Here is a 20447-nt window from a genome sequence, read left to right on the forward strand (position 1 = left end):
TGCTTTCAATCCGTATAAATTCCTTGACACCTGGCTATGATGTGTTCCAGTCGGCTCCGACGGATGAGACATGTCTGTGACAGCTGAGTGGCTCCCATGCATTACGTCCACTCGGGTACAGATTGACAGTAGCCAACACACGATGAGAACAGAGAGAAAAACAACACAACGCTAGTTTGGTCCAAAAAGCTGTAATTGTCATTCTTTCTAGGAAATTAGAGCAGACACCAAAACAATCTCAATGGTATTTTTGTCCTTCCCTTAATGTCAAGTTTAGTCTACTATGAAATCGTAATGGCGCATTTTAACTGGCTGCTTCATGGTAAAGTGTATGGTATTACAGTGAGAGTAAACACGTCGTGAAGGGATTTATCATACGAGGAGATATGAGAGCGATGTGTTGAGTCCTAGCTAATCTCTGAGGGTGTAGTCATCAGAGGGAACAGGTGTGCACACAATGTTGTTGTTCTCTTCCCCTCCTGCCTCTGGAGGAGTGTTACTGCATCCATAGTCACTTGTACCTACTCTGTGTCTGTGATAGTGGCTATGCTATGAGTTACACAGAATAAATAAAGTAGGCTGATTTTTGTTATTGAAATAAGTACTTTATAACTTTATAAAGTTTATGTATAAGGCATACAATACAGTGGTACCAACTATGCAGGACATTTCTCACCACACTATTCAAAGACACACCTATCCAGTCAATTTAAAGCTACACATAGTAGGTTAATTTAAAGCTACACCTCGTAAGTTAATTTAAAGCCACACATAGTAAGTTAATGTAAAGCTACTCCTAGCCAGTCAATTTAAAGTACAACTACATTTTCGGCGACAATATCATTTTTCTTTCCTCGGTAGAGCTGAGGGACGATCAGGTGGCTAATTAGCATTAGCTCATCTAAAGTAATGAAACCAAACCTCCATGTGACCCAATAATGAGCCTGAGATGGTCGCAACAACCTGACTACCGGTGGGCCCTGGGGAGTTTTTTGCAGCAGAAATTGGGCACTTTCAGGTCCCCTTGCAGAGTCCTTTTACTCTGAGACACACACACCTTTTTAAGCCGAACGTACACAACCTGCTTAAGGCACCCTCCTACTGTAAGAAGGATTCTTTTCGTTCATCATAACCATTCCCATGCAATGATAGGCTGACAATTTATTTTTTTTTTTGGGGGGGTCATGGTCAGCAATGATGTAGAGGTAAAATAATAGGTGGGTAAAGGTTAATTGACGTTTACAGTGAATAAAATAACACTCCCTATATTTTCAATGCATTTTTCCACAATAGGTGTGTAAACACTTATGCTAGATAAAAAAGTTGTGTAAACATCCTTTATGTGCATTTACCCTCCACTACACCACTCATGGTCAGGTTATATACACTAGTTGTAAAAAGATGTAAAAGATGTACATCTCTTTATCCTTTATTTAACTAGGCAAGTCAGTTAAGAACAAATTCTTATTTACAATGGCAGCCTACTGGGGAACAGTGGGTTAACTGCCTTGTTCAGGGGCAGAATGACAGTTTTTTACCTTGTCAGTTTAGGGATACTGGCCCAACGCCCTGACCAATAGGCTACCTGCTCCCCCATGTAACACAATCAATTGTACCTATCTGAGCACTGGCACCAGCTTTCACTGGTTTAAGATTTCTTTTTAAAGGCACAGATCTTTTGGTCGGGTTACGGAAAGGACATTCAAACAATGAAACCCAAATCTTTATCACAAAAAAATAACTGAGTTCCTAAATGAAGGACAGTGCATTTGTATCAAGATGAATTCGGACTCAACTGAAGCTTTGTGAAAAAGGCTGTGTCCTTCCATTGACCAGAATAGCTAGCTTTTGGGCTACATTTTTGTCAATTATTGTGAATAGTGTAACCCTCTCTGAAATATCAACTTCGTAATTTATTCAATGATGTTTGGAAACAATATTAAAAACAACAGAAAAACACATTTGCATTGAAAGTGTGAAACAAATATTCAAGGTCCTTTTGACTCAAGGCTTCCTCTATGAATGCTTTTGTCACACCCTGACCATAGTTTGCTTTGTATGTTTCTATGTTTTGGTTGGTCAGGGTGTGATCTGAGTGGGCATTCTATGTTGGATGTCTTGTTTGTCTATTTCTATGTCTGGCCTGATATGGTTCTCAATCAGAGGCAGGTGTTAGTCATTGTCTCTGATTGGGAACCATATTTAGGTAGCCTGGGTTTCACTGTGTGTTTGTGGGTGATTGTTCCTGTCTCTGTGTTTTGCACCAGATAGGGCTGTTTTTGGTTTTCCACGTTTATTGTTTTGTAGTGTTTATCTTTTTGTTATTAAACATGAATCAAAGAAACCACGCTGCATTTTGGTCCGCCTCTCCTTCACCTAAAGAAAACCGATACAGCTTTGAATGCCATGGAAATTGACACATTGGAGTGAGGAGAATGGGCACAGATATGAAAAAGGCACAATAACACATTTTTATAACAATACAACATTACAGCCATTGCTTTGTGGCCAATTGTCTGCCATCTAAGGGACTTCCTAATATGGATGCCATACTTTTGGTTTGGCATTGTGTTTACTCCATAACACTCCACAGCTGAACCTGTCCAAAGATGAAGGTAATGTTGATTATTACATTTTTGGGGCCCGAAATTACCTGGACAGCCTTCTGAGCTGTAATGTCGACGACAAGCACCCTGGCCAAGGTTGGCTGTGTAACATAAATAAATTTGTCCTTCACGTTGACTGCCGATGACCACACACACTTCTGCTCGGCCTCCCCCGCTGACTTGGGGCAAACCTCAGCCTGAAAATAAAACAAACACACAACCACACACAGTTAATACTGTACATATATCGTGCAACATTGATAAAGATGACAAGTTATCTTTATCTTCTTTCTTCCCCCTGAAGCTAGGACAACAGAGTGCTGGATAAGAGCGTCTGCTAAGTTACTAAAATGTTCATTATTTTATCAGCCATCCCCTAGTCCAAGCCTCTCTTATCACAACAGCAATAAACACACATACACACAGATTGCTGTGTTCTGGTATGTTATGCAAGAACCAACATCTCCCATCTCCCTACCGCCTGTGTGCAAGCCACCACAGTCCCTATATCCACCCCCCTCAACCTGGCTAAATTTGGCATGCTGTACACGTGTGGACTGAGCTGTGTAGGCTCTGTCCTTCTATCCTCTGCTCTGTCCCTGTGTCCCCTCCCGTGGCCTGTGAGCCCAGCTCAGCCCCAGCTTCTGTTCTCTGTTCTGGGATGTGGGAGGATTTGTTTGGGGCATCATGGCCCGGTTTGTGCCACGCAGTCGCATCCTACTGTCACAGAGGGGGGTTTCTCTGACAGGTGTCACACATCGCCACGGGCCCAATCCCCTCAGTAAACCCAAGATTTGACATCCAGCAGAGAGTGTGAATGGCGGAGTGTGTGTATGTGTGTGGCCGTTGGTTTGTGTGTGGGTACTACTGGGCAGAGAGGATGACTTTCAGAGCGAGGTGAAGATGGTGTCCTGTTGATTTGCCAATATACCATTCCAATACTACACAAATCAAATTGTATTTGTCACATACACATGGTTAGCAGATTTTAATGCGGGTGTAGTCAAAACAACTACCAAATACACACAAATCAAAAGGGGTGAATGAGAATATGTACATGTAAGTACAGTGCCTTGCGAAAGTATTCGGCCCCCTTTAACTTTGCGACCTTTTGCCACATTTCAGGCTTCAAACATAAAGATATAAAACTGTATTTTTTTGTGAAGAATCAACAACAAGTGGGACACAATCATGAAGTGGAATGATATTTATTGGATATTTCAAACCTTTTTAACAAATCAAAAACTGAAAAATTGGGCGTGCAAAATTATTCAGCCCCCTTAAGTTAATACTTTGTAGCGCCACCTTTTGCTGCGATTACAGCTGTAAGTCACTTGGGGTATGTCTCTATCAGTTTTGCACATCGAGAGACTGACATTTTTTCCCATTCCTCCTTGCAAAACAGCTCGAGCTCAGTGAGGTTGGATGGAGAGCATTTGTGAACAGCAGTTTTCAGTTCTTTCCACAGATTCTCGATTGGATTCAGGTCTGGACTTTGACTTGGCCATTCTAACACCTGGATATGTTTATTTTTGAACCATTCCATTGTAGATTTTGCTTTATGTTTTGGATCATTGTCTTGTTGGAAGACAAATCTCCGTCCCAGTCTCAGGTCTTTTGCAGACTCCATCAGGTTTTCTTCCAGAATGGTCCTGTATTTGGCTCCATCCATCTTCCCATCAATTTTAACCATCTTCCCTGTCCCTGCTGAAGAAAAGCAGGCCCAAACTATGATGCTGCCACCACCATGTTTGACAGTGGGGATGGTGTGTTCAGGGTGATGAGCTGTGTTGCTTTTACGCCAAACATAACGTTATGCATTGTTGCCAAAAAGTTCAATTTTGGTTTCATCTGACCAGAGCACCTTCTTCCACATGTTTGGTGTGTCTCCCAGGTGGCTTGTGGCAAACTTTAAACAACACTTTTTATGGATATCTTTAAGAAATGGCTTTCTTCTTGCCACTCTTTCATAAAGACCAGATTTGTGCAATATACGACTGATTGTTGTCCTATGGACAGAGTCTCCCATCTCAGCTGTAGATCTCTGCAGTTCATCCAGAGTGATCATGGGCCTCATGGCTGCATCTCTGATCAGTCTTCTCCTTGTATGAGCTGAAAGTTTAGAGGGACGGCCAGGTCTTGGTAGATTTGCAGTGGTCTGATACTCCTTCCATTTCAATATTATCGCTTGCACAGTGCTCCTTGGGATGTTTAAAGCTTGGGAAATCTTTTTGTATCCAAATCCGGCTTTAAACTTCTTCACAACAGTATCTCGGACCTGCCTGGTGTGTTCCTTGTTCTTCATGATGCTCTCTGCGCTTTTAACGGACCTCTGAGACTATCACAGTGCAGGTGCATTTATACGGAGACTTGATTACACACAGGTGGATTGTATTTATCATCATTAGTCATTTAGGTCAACATTGGATCATTCAGAGATCCTCACTGAACTTCTGGAGAGAGTTTGCTGCACTGAAAGTAAAGGGGCTGAATAATTTTGCACGCCCAATTTTTCAGTTTTTGATTTGTTAAAAAAGTTTGAAATATCCAATAAATGTCGTTCCACTTCCTGATTGTGTCCCACTTGTTGTTGATTCTTCACAAAAAAATACAGTTTTATATCTTTATGTTTGAAGCCTGAAATGTGGCAAAAGGTCGCAAAGTTCAAGGGGGCCGAATACTTTCGCAAGGCACTGTATATGGATGAGCGATGGCCGAGCGACATAGGCAAGGTGCAATAGATGGTATAAAATACAGTATAAAAAATACAGTATATGAGTAATGTAAGATGTGTAAACATTATTAAAGTGGCATTACTTAGAGAGCATTGTATAAAGTGACTAGTGATCCATTTATTAGAGTGGCCAGTGATTGGGTCTCAATGTAGGCAGCAGCATCTCTGAGTTAGTGATTACTGTTTAGCAGTCTGATGGCCTTGAGATAGACGCTGTTTTTCAGTCTCTTGGTCCCAGCTTTTATGCACCTGTACTGACCTCGTCTTCTGGATGGTAGCGGTGTGAACAGGCACTGGCTCAGGTGGTTGATGTCCTTGATGACCTTTTTGGCCTTCCTGTGACATCAGGTGCTGTAGGTGTCATGGAGGGCAGGTGGTTTGTCCCCGGTTATGCATTGTGCAGACCACACCACCTTCTGGAGAGCCTTGCGGTTGAGGCCGGTGCAGTTGCCATACCAGGCTATGATACAGCCCGACAAGATGCTCTCGATTGTGCATCTGTAAAAGTTTGTCAGGGTTTTGAGTGACAAGCCAAATTTCTTCAGCCTCCTGAGGTTGAAGAGGCGCTTTTGCACCTTCTTCACTAATACTGTCTGTGTGGGTGGACCATTTCAGTTTGTCTGTGATGTGTATGCAGAGGAACTGAAAACGTTCCACCTTCTCCACTGCTGTCCCTTTGATGTGGATAGGGGGAGCTCCCTTCTGCTTTTTCTTGAAGTCCACGATCATCTCCTTTGTTTTGTTGACGTTCAGTGAGAGGTTATTTTCCTGCACTCACCTCCTCCCTGTTGGCTATCTCGCTGTTGTTGGTAATCAAGCCCACTACTGTTGTGTCGTCTGCTAGCTTGATGATTGAGTTGGAGGCGTGCATGGCCACGCAGTCGTTGGTGAACAGGGAGTACAGGAGGGGGCTGAGCATGCACCCTTGTGGGGCCCCAATGTTGAGGGTCAGCGAAGTGGAGATGTTGTTTCCTACTTTTCCCACCTGGGGGGGCGGCCCATCAGAAAGTCCAGGACCCAATTACACAGGGCGGGGTTGAGACCCAGGGCCTCCAGCTTGATGATGAGCTTGGAGGGTACTATGGTGTTCAATGCTGAGCTGTAGTCAATGAGCTGTAGTCAACAGCATTCTTACATAGGTAGTCCTTACTTAGGTATTGTCCAGATGGGATAACTGAAGCCGGTCTAGGGTAGCCGTTAAGGTGGAGGGGATATGATCCTTGACTACAGTGCCTTGCAAAAGTATTCATCCCCTTATCATTTCTCCTATTTTGTTGCATTACAACCTGTAATTTAAATGAATTTATATTTGGATTTCATGTAATGGACATACACAAAATAGTCCAAATTGGTGAAGTGAAATGAAAAAAATAACTTGTTTCAAAAAATTACAATTAAAAAAAACTGAAACATTTTTCGTGCAAATGTTTTCTTCCCATTTCCTATGAAGCCCCTAAATAAGATCTGGTGCAACCAAATACCTTCAGAAGTCACATAATTAGTTAACTAAAGTGTGCAATCTAAGTGTCACATGATCTGTCACATGATCTCAGTATATATACACCTGTTCTGAAAGGCCCCAGAGTCTGCAACACCACTAAGCAAGGGGCACCACCAAGCAAGTGGGACCATGAAGACCAAGGAGGTCTCCAAACAGGTCAGAGACAGAGCTTTGGAGAAGAACAGATCAGGGTTGGGTTATAAAAAAATATCTGAAACTTTGAACATCCCACAGAGCACCATTAAATCCATTATTAAAAAATAGAAAGAATATGGCACTACAACAAACCTGCCAAGAGAGGGCCGCCCACCAGAACACACAGACCAGGCAAGGGAGGGCATTAATCAGAGAGGCAACAAAGAGACCAAAGATAACCCAGAAGGAGCTGCAAAGTAACTGTGCATAGGACCACTTTAAGCCGTGCACTCCACAGAGCTGGGCTTTACGGAAGAGTGTCCAGAAAAAAAGCCATTGCTTAAAGAAAAAAATAAGCAAACACGTTTGGTGTTCGCCAAAAGGCACGTGGGAGACTCCCCAAACATACAGAAGAAGGTACTCTGGTCAGCTTATTGGCCATCAAGGAAAACACTATGTCTGGCGAAAACTCAACACCTCTCATCACCCCGAGAACAAAATCACCACAGTGAACCATGATGGTGGCAGCATCATGCTTTGGGGATTTTTTCATCGGCAGGGACTAGGAAACTGGTCAGAATTGAAGAAATGATGTAAAGCGCTAAATACAGGGAAATTCTTGATGGAAACCTGTTTCAGTCTTCCAGAGATTTGAAACTGGGACGGAGGTTCACCTTCCTGCAGGACAATGACCCTAAGCATACTGCTAAAGCAACACTCAAGTGGATTAAGGGGAAACATTTACATGTCTTGGAATGGCCTAGTCAAAGCCCAGACCTCAATCCAATTGAGAATCTCTGGTATGACTTAAAGATTACTGTACACCAGCAGGACCCATCCAAGTTGAAGAAGCTGAGGCAGTTTTGCCTTGAAGAATGGGCAACAATCCCAGTGGCTAGATGTGTCAAGTTTATAGAGACATACCCCAAGAGACTTGCAGCTGTAATTACTGCAAAAGGTGGCTCTACAAAGTACTGCCTTTGGGAGGATGAATAGTTACTGTATGCATGCTCAAGTTTTCAGTTTTGTTGTCTTATTTCTTGTTTGTTTCACAATAAAAAAATATTTTGCATCTTCAAAGTGGTAGGCATGTTGTGTAAATCAAATCTATTTTAATTCCAGGTTGTAAGGCAACAAAATAGGAAAAATGCCAAGGGGGGTGAATACTTTCGCAAGCCACTGTAGTCTCTCAAAGCACTTCATGATGACAGAAGTGAGTGCTACGGGGTGGTAGTCATTTAGTTCAGCCTTCTTGGGTACAGGAACAATGGTAGAAATCTTGAAGCATGTGGGGACAACAGACTGGGATAGGGAGTGATTGAATATGTCCGTAACACACCAGCCAGCTGGTCTGCGCATGCTTTGAGGATGCAGCTAGGGATGCTGTCTGGACCAGTAGCCTTGCGAGGGTTAACACGTTTAAATGTTTTACTCACGTCAGCCACGGAGACCTAAGATCTACATACAGTAGGTCTTAGCTCGAGGGCTTATGTTCACATCGGTGCTCATGTTTATGTAATCAGATGGCAAATCAAACTTTATTTGTCACATGTGCCGAATACAACAAGTGTAGACCTTACCATGAAATGCTTACTTACAAGCCCTTAACCAAAAGTGCAGTTCAAGAAGAGTTAAGAAAATATTTACCAAATAAACTGAAGTAAAAAAAATAATAGAAAGTAACACAATAAAATAACAATAACGAGGCTATATACAGGGGGTACCAAGTCAACATGCAAGTCAACATAACATGTACAGGTTAATTTGTACATGTAGGTAGGGGTGAAGTGACTATGCATAGACAAACAGCGAGTAGCAGCAGTGTACAAAACAAATGGGTCCTGGAAGGCAGGAAGCTTGGCCCCAGTGATGTACTGGGCTGTACGCACTACCCTCTGTAGCGGTCAGATGCCGAGCAGTTGCCATACCAGGCGGTGATGGTGCAGCTGTAGAACTTTTTGAGGATCTAGGGACCCATGCCAAATCTTTTCAGTCTCCTGAGGGGGAAAAGGTGTTGTTGTGCCCTCTTCACGACTGTCTTGGTGTGTTGGGACCATGATAGTTCGTTGGTGATGTGGAAGCCAAGGAACTTGAAACTCTCGACCCGCTCCACTACAGCCCTTGTAGTCCACTATCAGCTCATTTGTCTTGCTCACATTTAGGGAGAGACTGTTGTGCTGGCACCACACTGACAGGTCTATGACCTCCTTCCTAAAGGCTGTCTCATTGTTGACGGTGATCAGGCCTACCACTGTTGTGTCGTCAGCAAACTTTTTTAAATAAAACAATAAGACGAAAATGTAACCTTTATTCAGTTAAGAACTGACTTGCCTAGTTAAATGATGAGCTTTGTGGGCACTATGGTGTTGAATACTGAGCTGTAGTCAATGAACAGCATTCTCACATAGGTGTTCCTTTGTCCAGGTGGGAAAGGGCAGTGGGGAGTGCGATTGAGATTGCGTTGTCTGTGGATCTGTTGGGACGGTATGCGAATTGGAGCGGGTCTGGGGTATCTGCTGTTGATATGAGCCATGACCAGCCTTTCAAAGTACCTCATTGCTACCGACGTGAGTGCTACGGGGTGGTAATCATTTAAGCAGGTTACCTCGACTCCCTTGGGCACAGGGACTATGGTGGTCTGCCTGAAACATGTAGGTATTACAGACTTGGTCAGGGAGAGGTTGAAAATGTCAGTGAAGACATTTGCCAGTTTGTCCGTGCATGCTTTGAGTAGAAGTCCTGGTAATCCATCTGGCCCCGCTGCTTTGTGAATGTTGACCTGTTTAAAGGTCTTGCTCACATCGGCTACGGAGAGTGTTATCACACAGTCGTCCAGTCGTAACTGTTAGACCATTTACTTTCAATCACAGACTTGGCAGTCAACAAGATAAATGAAGATACATTTTCATGGACATGTTTGTGATCAAAACTATTAAAACCTCTGGGATTTAATCAGATTTCTAATTTCTGCCTCTATCAAATCAGAATCCATCTGGAGACTGAATACCTTAGAGACTACCTCAGAGACTCTACCTCTACCCTCCTGTAGACAACACTGCAGTATGTCGCAACTGAGCATGTGTGAAACCCTAGGCAGCTAAGCAGAAAAAAACATGTCAGTTTCAACCAACATTGTCCTTGGATCAAATGAAAAGATTTAGAAGTATAGAAAACATAATGTGAAGCTTGTTGGGCGAGCAAGCTGCCTGGGGACAATTTGTGCTCTGTAGATCATATTTGATTTTGTAGTACAAGTAAGACTAATCCTTAGCCTTGGACACAACAAACACAAACCTTCAACCTAAAAAACCATGTTCTGTAGCCTCCCTTGCTTCCTGCCTCAGGAAATATGTCTGCCTCCCTACTCACTGTACTAGGAATTTCTCACAGCATTGCATCCCCTCTTCATCTGCCACGTGTATCACAGTAAGACGGCCATATACTACTTAAGAATAATTAATTATTGGGTCGTTACCATGAACGATCAATCAATGCTCATCTACACTAGGGATCCAGAATGAACTTAAGCCTCTGAGCTAATGTACTGACACAACATTCCCTGTAGACAGTGCATGTGCTGCTGCCATAGAGTTCACTGTGATTGATATTCTAATACAGACACCGTCTCTCAGAGGAGCCCGGGCCTGATCGTTGTACATTCATAGCGCACCTTCGCACATAACAGCTGTCCAATCGATGAAAGGGGAAAAGGAGGAAAGCACCCATTTCAGTACATGTGTAAATGTAAGAGGCATCTATCAGCGACCTGCTTTGAATAATTCACTGGTTCAAAAGTGAAGGCGCAGCAGAGAGCGAGAACCATTTCAACGTCAAATGGCAATTCAACGAGAGAGAGAAAGAAAGAGAGAGAGAGAGACTTTTGGGAGCGCAAAAGTGCATGATCTTTCAGTTAATCTAATACATGAAAAGCAGAGAGTCAATTAACTCCATATTTGTACACACACCCCTGCAGCCCACTGGCGTACCTCACAACCCCGCAGCCCGTTGGCCTACCTCACACCCCTGCAGCCCACTGGCGTACCTCACAACCCCGCAGCCCGTTGGCCTACCATACACCCCCGCAGCCCACTGGCGTACCTCACACCCCTAATCCCATTGGCCTACCATGCACCCCTGCAGCCCACTGGCCTACCATACACCCCTGCAGCCCACTGACCTACCATACACCCCACAGCCTCTGTGCAAGGTGTGGGGACCTAGAGACACCCCCCCCCCACTTCAACTATGACAGACAAAATGAGAAAAAATGTTTATGAATTTATTTGCAAATTATGGTGAAAAATAAGTATTTGGTCACCTACAAACAAGCAAGATTTCTGGCTCTCACAGACCTGTAACTTCTTCTTTAAGAGGCTCCTCTGTCCTCCATTCATTACATGTATTAATGGCACCTGTTTGAACTTGTTTGAACTTGTTATCAGTATAAAAGACACCTGTCCACAACCTCAAACAGTCACACTCCAAACTCCACTATGGCCAAGACCAAAGAGCTGTCAAAGGACACCAGAAACAAAATTGCAGACCTGCACCAGGCTGGGAAGACTGAATCTGCAATAGGTAAGCAGCTTGGTTTGAAGAAATCAACTGTGGGAGCAATTATTAGGAAATAAAAGACATACAAAGACCACTGATAATCTCCCTCGATCTGGGGCTCCACGCAAGATCTCACCCCGTGGGGTCAAAATGATCACAAGAACGGTGAGCAAAAATCCCAGAACCACACGGGGGGACCTAGTGAATGACCTGCAGAGAGCTGGGACCAAAGTAACAAAGCCTACCATCAGTAACACACTACGTCGCCAGGGACTCAAATCCTACAGTGCCAGACGTGTCCCCCTGCTTAATCCAGTACATGTCCAGGCCCGTCTGAAGTTTGCCAGAGAGCATTTGGATGATCCAGAAGAAGATTGGGAAAATGTCATATGGTCAGATGAAACCAAAATGTAACTTTTTGGTAAAAACTCAACTCGTCGTGTTTGGAGGACAAAGAATGCTGAGTTGCATCCAAAGAACACCATACCTACTGTGAAGCATGGGGGTGGAAACATCATGCTTTGGGGCTGTTTTTCTGCAAAGGGACCAGGACGACTGATCCGTGTAAAGGAAAGAATGAATGGGGCCATGTATCGTGAGATTTTGAGTGAAAACCTCCTTCCATCAGCAAGGGCATTGAAGATGAAACGTGGCTGGGACTTTCAGCATGACAATGATCCCAAACACACCGCCCGGGCAATGAAGGAGTGGCTTCGTAAGAAGCATTTCAAGGTCCTGGAGTGGCCTAGCCAGTCTCCAGATCTCAACCCCATAGAAAATCTTTGGAGGGAGTTGAAAGTCCGTGTTGCCCAGCAACAGCCCCAAAACATCACTGCTCTAGAGGAGATCTGCATGGAGGAATGGGCCAAAATACCAGCAACAGTGTGTGAAAACCTTGTGAAGACTTACAGAAAACGTTTGACCTCTGTCATTGCCAACAAAGTGTATATAAAAAAGTATTGAGATAAACTTTTGTTATTGACCAAATACGTATTTTCCACCATAATTTGCAAATAAATTCATTAAAAATCCTACAATGTGATTTTCTGGATTTTTTTCTCTCATTTTGTCTGTTATAGTTGAAGTGTACCTATGATGAAAATTACAGGCCTCTCTCATCTTTTTAAGTGGGAGAACTTGCACAATTGGTGGCTGACTAAATACTTTTTTGCCCCACTGTATATGTTTATACATTGCTCATCCTAATATTTATACATTTCTTAATTCCATTATTTTACCTATAGATCTGTGTGTATTGTATATTGTTAGATATTACTGCACTGCTGGAGCTAGGAAAACAAGCATTTCACTACACTACCCAATTTCATTATCACGCAGTAGCTTTCGCTTGCCCACCCGCCATTTACAAAAATACCCTGGGAACTCCATTGCCTTCTTCAATCATGCAGAGACAGGCAGCATGAAGGTCTCGTCATTGATTTTACTGGAATTTTATTGTGCTTTACAATGGTATTCCTATTACAGTTGACCTGGAAGTATTCTAGAAGTATTCTAAAATAAGGTCAAATTTACGGAACAGTGCGATGTACGAAGCTGCAGCACACTAATACCTATTTATTATGGGTTGCAACTACTGTTTGTACAAACACAGCTAACAGCTAGCAAGAAGAAAAAGTGTTTCTGTTCGAAGGCCTGAAGGAATCATACTGTGGGTGGTTGGTCCTCAAGCTAATCATGCTAATTAGCTAACAGCTAATCTACTAGCAGTAGCCCAACACCTAGCACAATGTTACATGAAATGGAAGTGTTTCTGTTTGTGGTAGGCATCTTACCTGAAGTCCCAGTAGCTTCTCGCTGGGCTTTATGTGTCTCTGGATCTCACATGCCACTGGCTGGATGACTTTGATACCATCCTCGTAAAACACATAGAACATATTGGCAATTCCAAGACCTGGGTGAGAAATACAACCTTGTTACAAGTCAGACACAGGGTTTATTACAAGGTGAACAACAAACTACTATGGCAACTGGCATGTAGCATGACATACAGCACAGTTAAAACCAGTGGTGGAAAAAGTACTCAGTTGTCATACTTGAGTAAAAGTAAAGATACCTTAATAGAAAATGACTCAAGTAAAAGTGAAAGTCACACGGAACAAAAATATAAAGTGTTGGTCCCATGTTTCATGAGCTGAAATAATAAATCCCTTTTTTTATTTCCCCTTTATTTAACCAGGTAGGCTAGTTGAGAACAAGTTCTCATTTGCAACTGCAACCTGGCCAAGATAAAGCAAAGCAGTGTGACACAGACAACAACACAGAGTTACACATGGAGTAAACAATAAACAAGCCAATAACACAATAAACAAGTCAATGACACAGTAGAAAAAAGAAAGTCTGTATATACATTTTCCTTATACACAAAATATTATTTTCTCAAATTGTGTGCACAAATTTGTTTACATTCCTATTAGTGAGCATTTCTCCTTTGCCAAGATAATCCAGCCACCTGACAGGTGTGGCATATTGAGAAGCTAATTCAACAGCATGATCATTACACAGGTGCACCTTGTGCTTGGGACAATAAAAGGCCACTCTAAAATGTGCAGTTGTGTCATAGAACACAATGCCACAGATGTCTCAAGTTTTGAGGAATGTCCACCACAGCTGTTGCCAGATAATTTAATGTTAATTTCTCTACCATATACCGCCTCCAACGTCGTTTTAGAGAATTTGGCAGTACGTCTAACCGGCCTCACAATCATAGACCATGTGAAATCACTCCATTCCAGAACATCCACATCTGCCTTCTTCATCTGCAGGATCGCCTGAGACCACCCACCCTGATGAAACTGAGGCGTATTTCAGTCTGCAATAAAGCCCTTTTGTGGGGAAAAACTCTGATTGGCTGGGCTTTTGACACCCAAAAGTAGTTTTGGGTGTCAGGGAAAGTGTATGGAGTAAAAAGTAAATTATTTTCTTTAGGAATGTAGTGAAGTAAAAGTAAAAATAGTCAAAAATATAAATAATAAAGTAAAGTACAGATACCCATAAAAACTAATTAAGTAGTACTTTAAAGTATTTTTACTTAAGTAATGAACTTTACACCACTGGTTAAACCTTAACAGTGGAGGTAATTAGCTAGTTCAATATACCTGGGAAAATGACATATTATTAGCTGTTCGCTATCAGTAAATGTATTTCCTTTGGTTGCATAAACTTTAGTGGGTAGTTTCAGTAGTTAGATACACCACTGACATGGCAAAAAATAATAATAGTAAAAGTAACTACTGAAAACACTACGAAAATTTGAATTCAGTTAAACTACCAAAAACCTACTACAAAATGTAGTTAAATTACTAGTTGAATTACATGTAGTGTAACTACTCCCCAACACTGTTCGTTAGACAGTGTCATTATAGAAACTAATGTACAGTATCCATATTAGGACAGCTTGACATTTCCATTGAATTTGTGTCAATCAATGTAATTTAATCTACCTCATAACATGATACAGTAATTCACTGTTCAATAAGCTCAGGGCCCTGGGTCTGAACCCCACCCCATGCAACTGGGTCCTGGACTTCCTGATGGGCTGCCTCAACACAGGGGCCCCACAAGGGTACGTGCTCAGCCCCCTTCTGTACTCCCTGTTCACCCATGACTGCATGGCCATGCATGCCTCCAACTCGATCAACGTCAACAAATGAATGAGCTGATCGTCGGACTTCAAGAGACAACAGGGAGCAAGCCCCCATCCACATTGATGGGACCGCAGTGGAGAAGGTGAAACGCTTCAAGTTCCTCGATGTACACATCAATGACAATCTGAAATGATCCACCCAGTGTGGTGAGGAAGACGCAACAGTGCCTCTTCAACCTCAAGAGGCTGAAGAAATTTGGCTTGACCCCTAAGACCCTTAAACTTTTTCAGATGCACCAGTGAGAGCATCCTATCGGGCTGTATCACAGAAGGATACGGCGACTGCACCGCCTGCAACCGCAGGGATCTCCAGAGGATGGTGTGGTCTGCTGAACGCACCACCGGGGGCACACTGCCTGCTCTCCAGGAAACCGACAGCACCCGATGTCACAGGAAGGCCAAAAAGATGATCAAGAACATCAATCACATGAGCCACTGCCTGTTCACCCGGCTATCATCCAGAAGGCGAGGTCAGTACAGGTGTATCAAAGCTGGGAGCAAGAGACTGAAAAACAGCTTCTATCTCAAGGCCATCAGACTGTTAAAAAGCCATCACTGGCTTTTTCACTGCCCATTACCCTGCCCTGAACTAAGTCACTGTCACTAACCGGCTACCACCCGGTTACTCAACCCTGCGCCTTAGAGGATGCTGCCCTATGTACATATACATGGAATTACTGGTCACTTTAAGAATGGAACACTGGTCACTTTAATGATGTTTACATACGGTTTTACTCATTTCATATGTATATACTGTATTCTAGTCCACTATTGCTGCATATATTTTATTCTATCCTACGTATTCTACAGATATACTAAATATTCTATCCACATACTGTCCATAATGTCTATACATCACATCACATTTATTTTTACTCCAAATAAATACAGTATCAGTCAAAAGTTTGGATAATCCTACACATTCAAGGGTTTATCTTTATTTTTCCTATTTTCTACTTTGTAAAATAATAGCGAAGACATTAAAACTATGAAATAACACATATGGAATCATGTAGTAATTTTTGTAATTCTTCAAGTAGCCACCCTTTGCCTTGATGATAGCTTTGCACATGCTTGGCATTCTCTCAACCAGCTTCATGAGGTAGTCACCTGGAATGCTTTTCCAACAGGAGTTCATACATATGCTGAGCACTTGTAGGCTGATTTTCCTTCACTCTGCGGTCCAACTCATCCCAGACCATCTCAATTGGGTTGAGGTCGGGTGATTGTGGAGGCCAGGTCATCTGATGCAGCAATCCATCACTCTCCTTCTCAGTCAAATAGCCCTTACACAGCCCAAATATGTGTTTAGGGTCATTGTCCTGTTGAAAAACAAATGATAGTCCCACTAAGCACAATCCAGATGGGATGGCTTATTGCTGCAGAATGCTGTGGTAGCCAAGCTGGTTAAGTGTTCCTTGAATTGTAAATAAATCACTGACAGTGTCACCAGCAAAGCACCCCCACACCTCCTCCTCCGTGCTTCACAGTTGGAACGACACATAAGCAGATCATCCATTCACCTATTCTGTGTCTCACAAAGACATGGCGGTTGTAAACAAAAATCTCAAATTTGGACTCATCAGACCAAAGTACAGATTTCCACCAGTCTAATGTCCACTGCTCGTGTTTCTTGGCCCAAGCAAGTCTCTTCTTCTTATTGGTGTCCTTCAGTAGTGATTTCTTTGCAGCAATTTGACCATGAAGGCCTGATTCACACAGTCTCCTCTGAAAAGTTGAGGTTGTCTGTTACTTGAAGCATTTAGTTGGACTGCAATCTGAGGTGCAGTTAATTGCTGATTTCTGAGGCTGGCAACTCTAATGAATGTATCCTCTGCAGCAGAGGTAACTCTGGGTCTTAATTTCCTGTGGCAGTCCTCAGGAAAGCTAGTTACCTCATAGCGCTTCATGGTTTTTGCGACTGCACTTGAAGAAACATTCAACGTTTTTGAAATGTCCCACATTGACTGACCTTCATGTCTTAAAGTAATGATGGACTCTCGTTTCTCTTTGCTTATCTGAGCTTTTCGGGCCCTAATACGGACTTGATCTCTTACCAAATTGGGCTGTATACACCCCTACCTTGTCACAACACAACTGATTGGCTCAAACGCATTAAGAAGGAAAGAAATTCCACAAATGAACTTTTAACAAAGCTCACCTTCATGAAGCTGGTTGAGAAAATGCCAAGGGAGTGCAAAGCTGTCATCAAGGCAAAGGGGGGCTACTTTGAAGAATCTCAAATGTAAAATATATTTTGAGTTGTTTAACACTTTTTTGGTTACTACATGATTCCTTTGTGTTATTTCACAGTTTTGATGTCTTCACTATCATTCTACAATGTAGAAAATAGTAAAAACAAAGAAAATCCCTGCAATGGGTAGTACTTCACTGGTACTGTATACAGTGGGGCAAAAAAATATTTAGTCAGCCACCAATTGTGCAAGTTCTCCCACTTAAAAAGATGAGAGAGGCCTGTAATTTTCATCATAGGTACACTTCAACTATGACAGACAAAATGAGGGAAAAAATCCAGAAAATCACATTGTAGGATTTTTAATGAATGTATTTGCAAATTATGGTGGAAAATAAGTATTGTATATGTTTATACATTGCTCATCCTAATATTTATACATTTCTTAATTCCATTATTTTACCTATAGATCTGTGTGTATTGTGTATTGTTAGATATTACTGCACTGCTGGAGCTAGGAAAACAAGCATTTCACTACACCTGCAACAACATCTGCTAAATATGTGTATGTGACCAATACAATTTTTAAAATTTTAAATAGTTGAAATACAAACATACCTTCCTCTCTCCACAGAATGTTTGCCACTGAAGGGAAGACAAGAAAAGAAAAACCAAGAATGAGCATTAGTGGGAAATCGATGATTGTCCCTTTTTGAGCATTCACACACCAACTAAGATAAAACAAAATGAATGTTTTATGAAAAGTGTCTCTTTGACACTTAGTGCAACAGACAACCGATAGAAACCCCCAGTTTGAGAATAATTTGATACCAAAAACTTGAGGGTGAAACACAGTCCAGGTAGTATATTGTAAATACACATACACAGAAAAACATTTTACAACAGTTGTTCTTGTTTTGATGTCAGCCCCACTAAAAGCCATCCTTAGAAATCTGTACTATGTACTGCAAATGCATGTACCACGTGCTATAAAATTGACATGATATTGAATTAAATAAATGTACACCTCAGGTAAATTATCCATCAATAAATATGTGTTTTACGTATTAGGGTATTAGCCATCATATCATCAAATCTACATATATCTCAAGCGTAGATGAGTTCTAGAGGTCATTAAAGAGGATTATTTTGTGAGACTATTTTTGGCTGACTAAAACTGCCGTAATTTCTCATTAAATTCACTTGGAGACAACTAATGACATGGAATTGGAAACTACAGCTCCATAATAACCGAGCGGCTTTAATGCATGAACTGGAATACAACCCCACAAAGCCCTCAAAGCCTTTTGAGATGAGAGTGAGGTGCCTCTTAAAAGGATGTGCTCATTTCGCGACAAGAACAGATGAACACCCAGAGCCTGTGCACTGAGTGAGCTCGGCCTATCACAGAAAATGTGAAGATTTTGCCATTCAGGAGCAGATGCAAATAACAGACCCATTTCTTTGTCTTGACTATCCTCATTTTCCCGCTGTATAAGCGCGATGACCTTCTACTATTGTTCATCCATCCCACAACCCCCTCTGTTTCCATTCCATCTTCCATTTTCCTGACCGTCTGCAAACCAATCTCGGGCCCCAATTCAGTTCTGATTTTAATCTCCCCCTATTCTGATGCTGCTCATTCTCTCACCCTCTCTTCTGCTGTGTGGAGAGCGATGGGGAGAATAGAGAAAGAGAGAAAAGTAAAAAAGAAAAGAAGCTTTGGCAGTGGCATGACAGACCTGTTAGTCAAGCCTAATCGTTCAAAAGTGCTTCGTCAAGTCCCACTCTGTTGCACTCATGCATGCATTTTGTTCTCATTAAAAAGTTACACAAGAGAACTGATGTAGAGGAATGATTAACATGGGAAGAGTGTTAGGCAGACGCTGCACTGTTCCAGTTACTGGTGATGTTCCAAAAAGCGTCAGATTGGTACTGCTGGGGGAAATGGAGGAAGGAGTATGGTAGTGAGATGAGATCTTGGTGCCCAAGTCTTTTCCAATAAAGCAATGATTTGATGCTATTCATCACAAGGAAGAAAGATTGTGCTCGTTCTAAAACATACGAGTGGCCCCTACATCACACTCGTCATCCATATTAGAAAACAGCTATGTGCCACTTTCTGCGGCGGCGGAGTTCACTACACTGGTCCTGAATAACTGTTCCCAAATGAAGAGCGCCAGAATTGTGCAGTTGTCAGGTGGACTCTACACTCCCCACACAACAACACCTTCCCATCAGCAAGGTTACAACACAAACTCGATTTGTTTACAAGGGCACACGGATGCGACATTTGGGCACAGTGCCTGTGGATAGGAACATCCTGGCATCACAGCCAGCAGACTTCCTGACTGCATTAACAGGTGAAGCCAGGCAGCCCCAGTTTATCTAATTAGGCTGGCAGATGCAAATGGGAAAAGGCATCGTGACACAGTCGCCCTGGGTGTCTTCCTCTCTGTTCTTCTCCCACTGTGATTCATTGGATTTATCAGCCTGTGTTTGGGATTGAGTCGCCTGGCAACATTGGCACGTTGTGTCTGCTTTGTGTGTCAGTTGTTATGCAAATTGATCTGGCAGCGTTGTATAATCGAGACTGAGGATATGTTTTAATTATAGCTGGCTATAAATACCTTTGTCCAAATACTGCCTGGATTTATTGACATGATGATGACACTGTTGTGGTGAGCTGAATGTTCCATGTACAGCTCTGTAGCTCAGCTCAGTATTTCATATGGATCCATTACTACACATTAACATTTCTGTTTCATGGTCTGACTGTTATGGATCGATAGAAAATTATGGAAAGATTGAAAATAAGTTTCTAAAATACCATACAAAGAATTGAGAGAATGTGATTACCTACACTAAATATGGACATGTAATGTTTTTTAAAGGGAATTATGAAAAGTCTGTTCAGACACGAAAGTTTTGCCCACTAACAACTATGCTGTATCACCACCAACTTAAGTGTACATCAACCTAAATGTTTCCTGTTCCAATTCCATGAATCGCTGTAAATGGATTAATGTTCAACTAGGGTTTATTTTGTATTTTTTTGC

At 42.2% G+C, this 20447-nt stretch overlaps 1 protein-coding gene across 5 annotated transcripts in view; it reads right to left on the reverse strand.

The window, feature by feature from the left end:
• The window catches only part of fstl5 (follistatin-like 5), a 212188-nt gene that overhangs the window by 18137 nt on the left and 173604 nt on the right, over window positions 1-20447 (reverse strand). For all 5 annotated transcript variants that reach the window (XM_024383135.2, XM_024383134.2, XM_024383136.2 and 2 more), the window contains 3 exons: window positions 18007-18033; window positions 13324-13442; window positions 2654-2803 (listed from right to left, as the gene is read on the reverse strand). In XM_024383135.2, coding sequence (XP_024238903.1) covers window positions 2654-2803; window positions 13324-13442; window positions 18007-18033 — 296 coding nt within the window. The remainder of the gene's footprint in view (window positions 1-2653; window positions 2804-13323; window positions 13443-18006; window positions 18034-20447) is intronic.

This window comes from Oncorhynchus tshawytscha, linkage group LG21 (genome assembly GCF_018296145.1).
Source record: "Oncorhynchus tshawytscha isolate Ot180627B linkage group LG21, Otsh_v2.0, whole genome shotgun sequence".
NCBI lineage: Eukaryota > Metazoa > Chordata > Actinopteri > Salmoniformes > Salmonidae > Oncorhynchus > Oncorhynchus tshawytscha.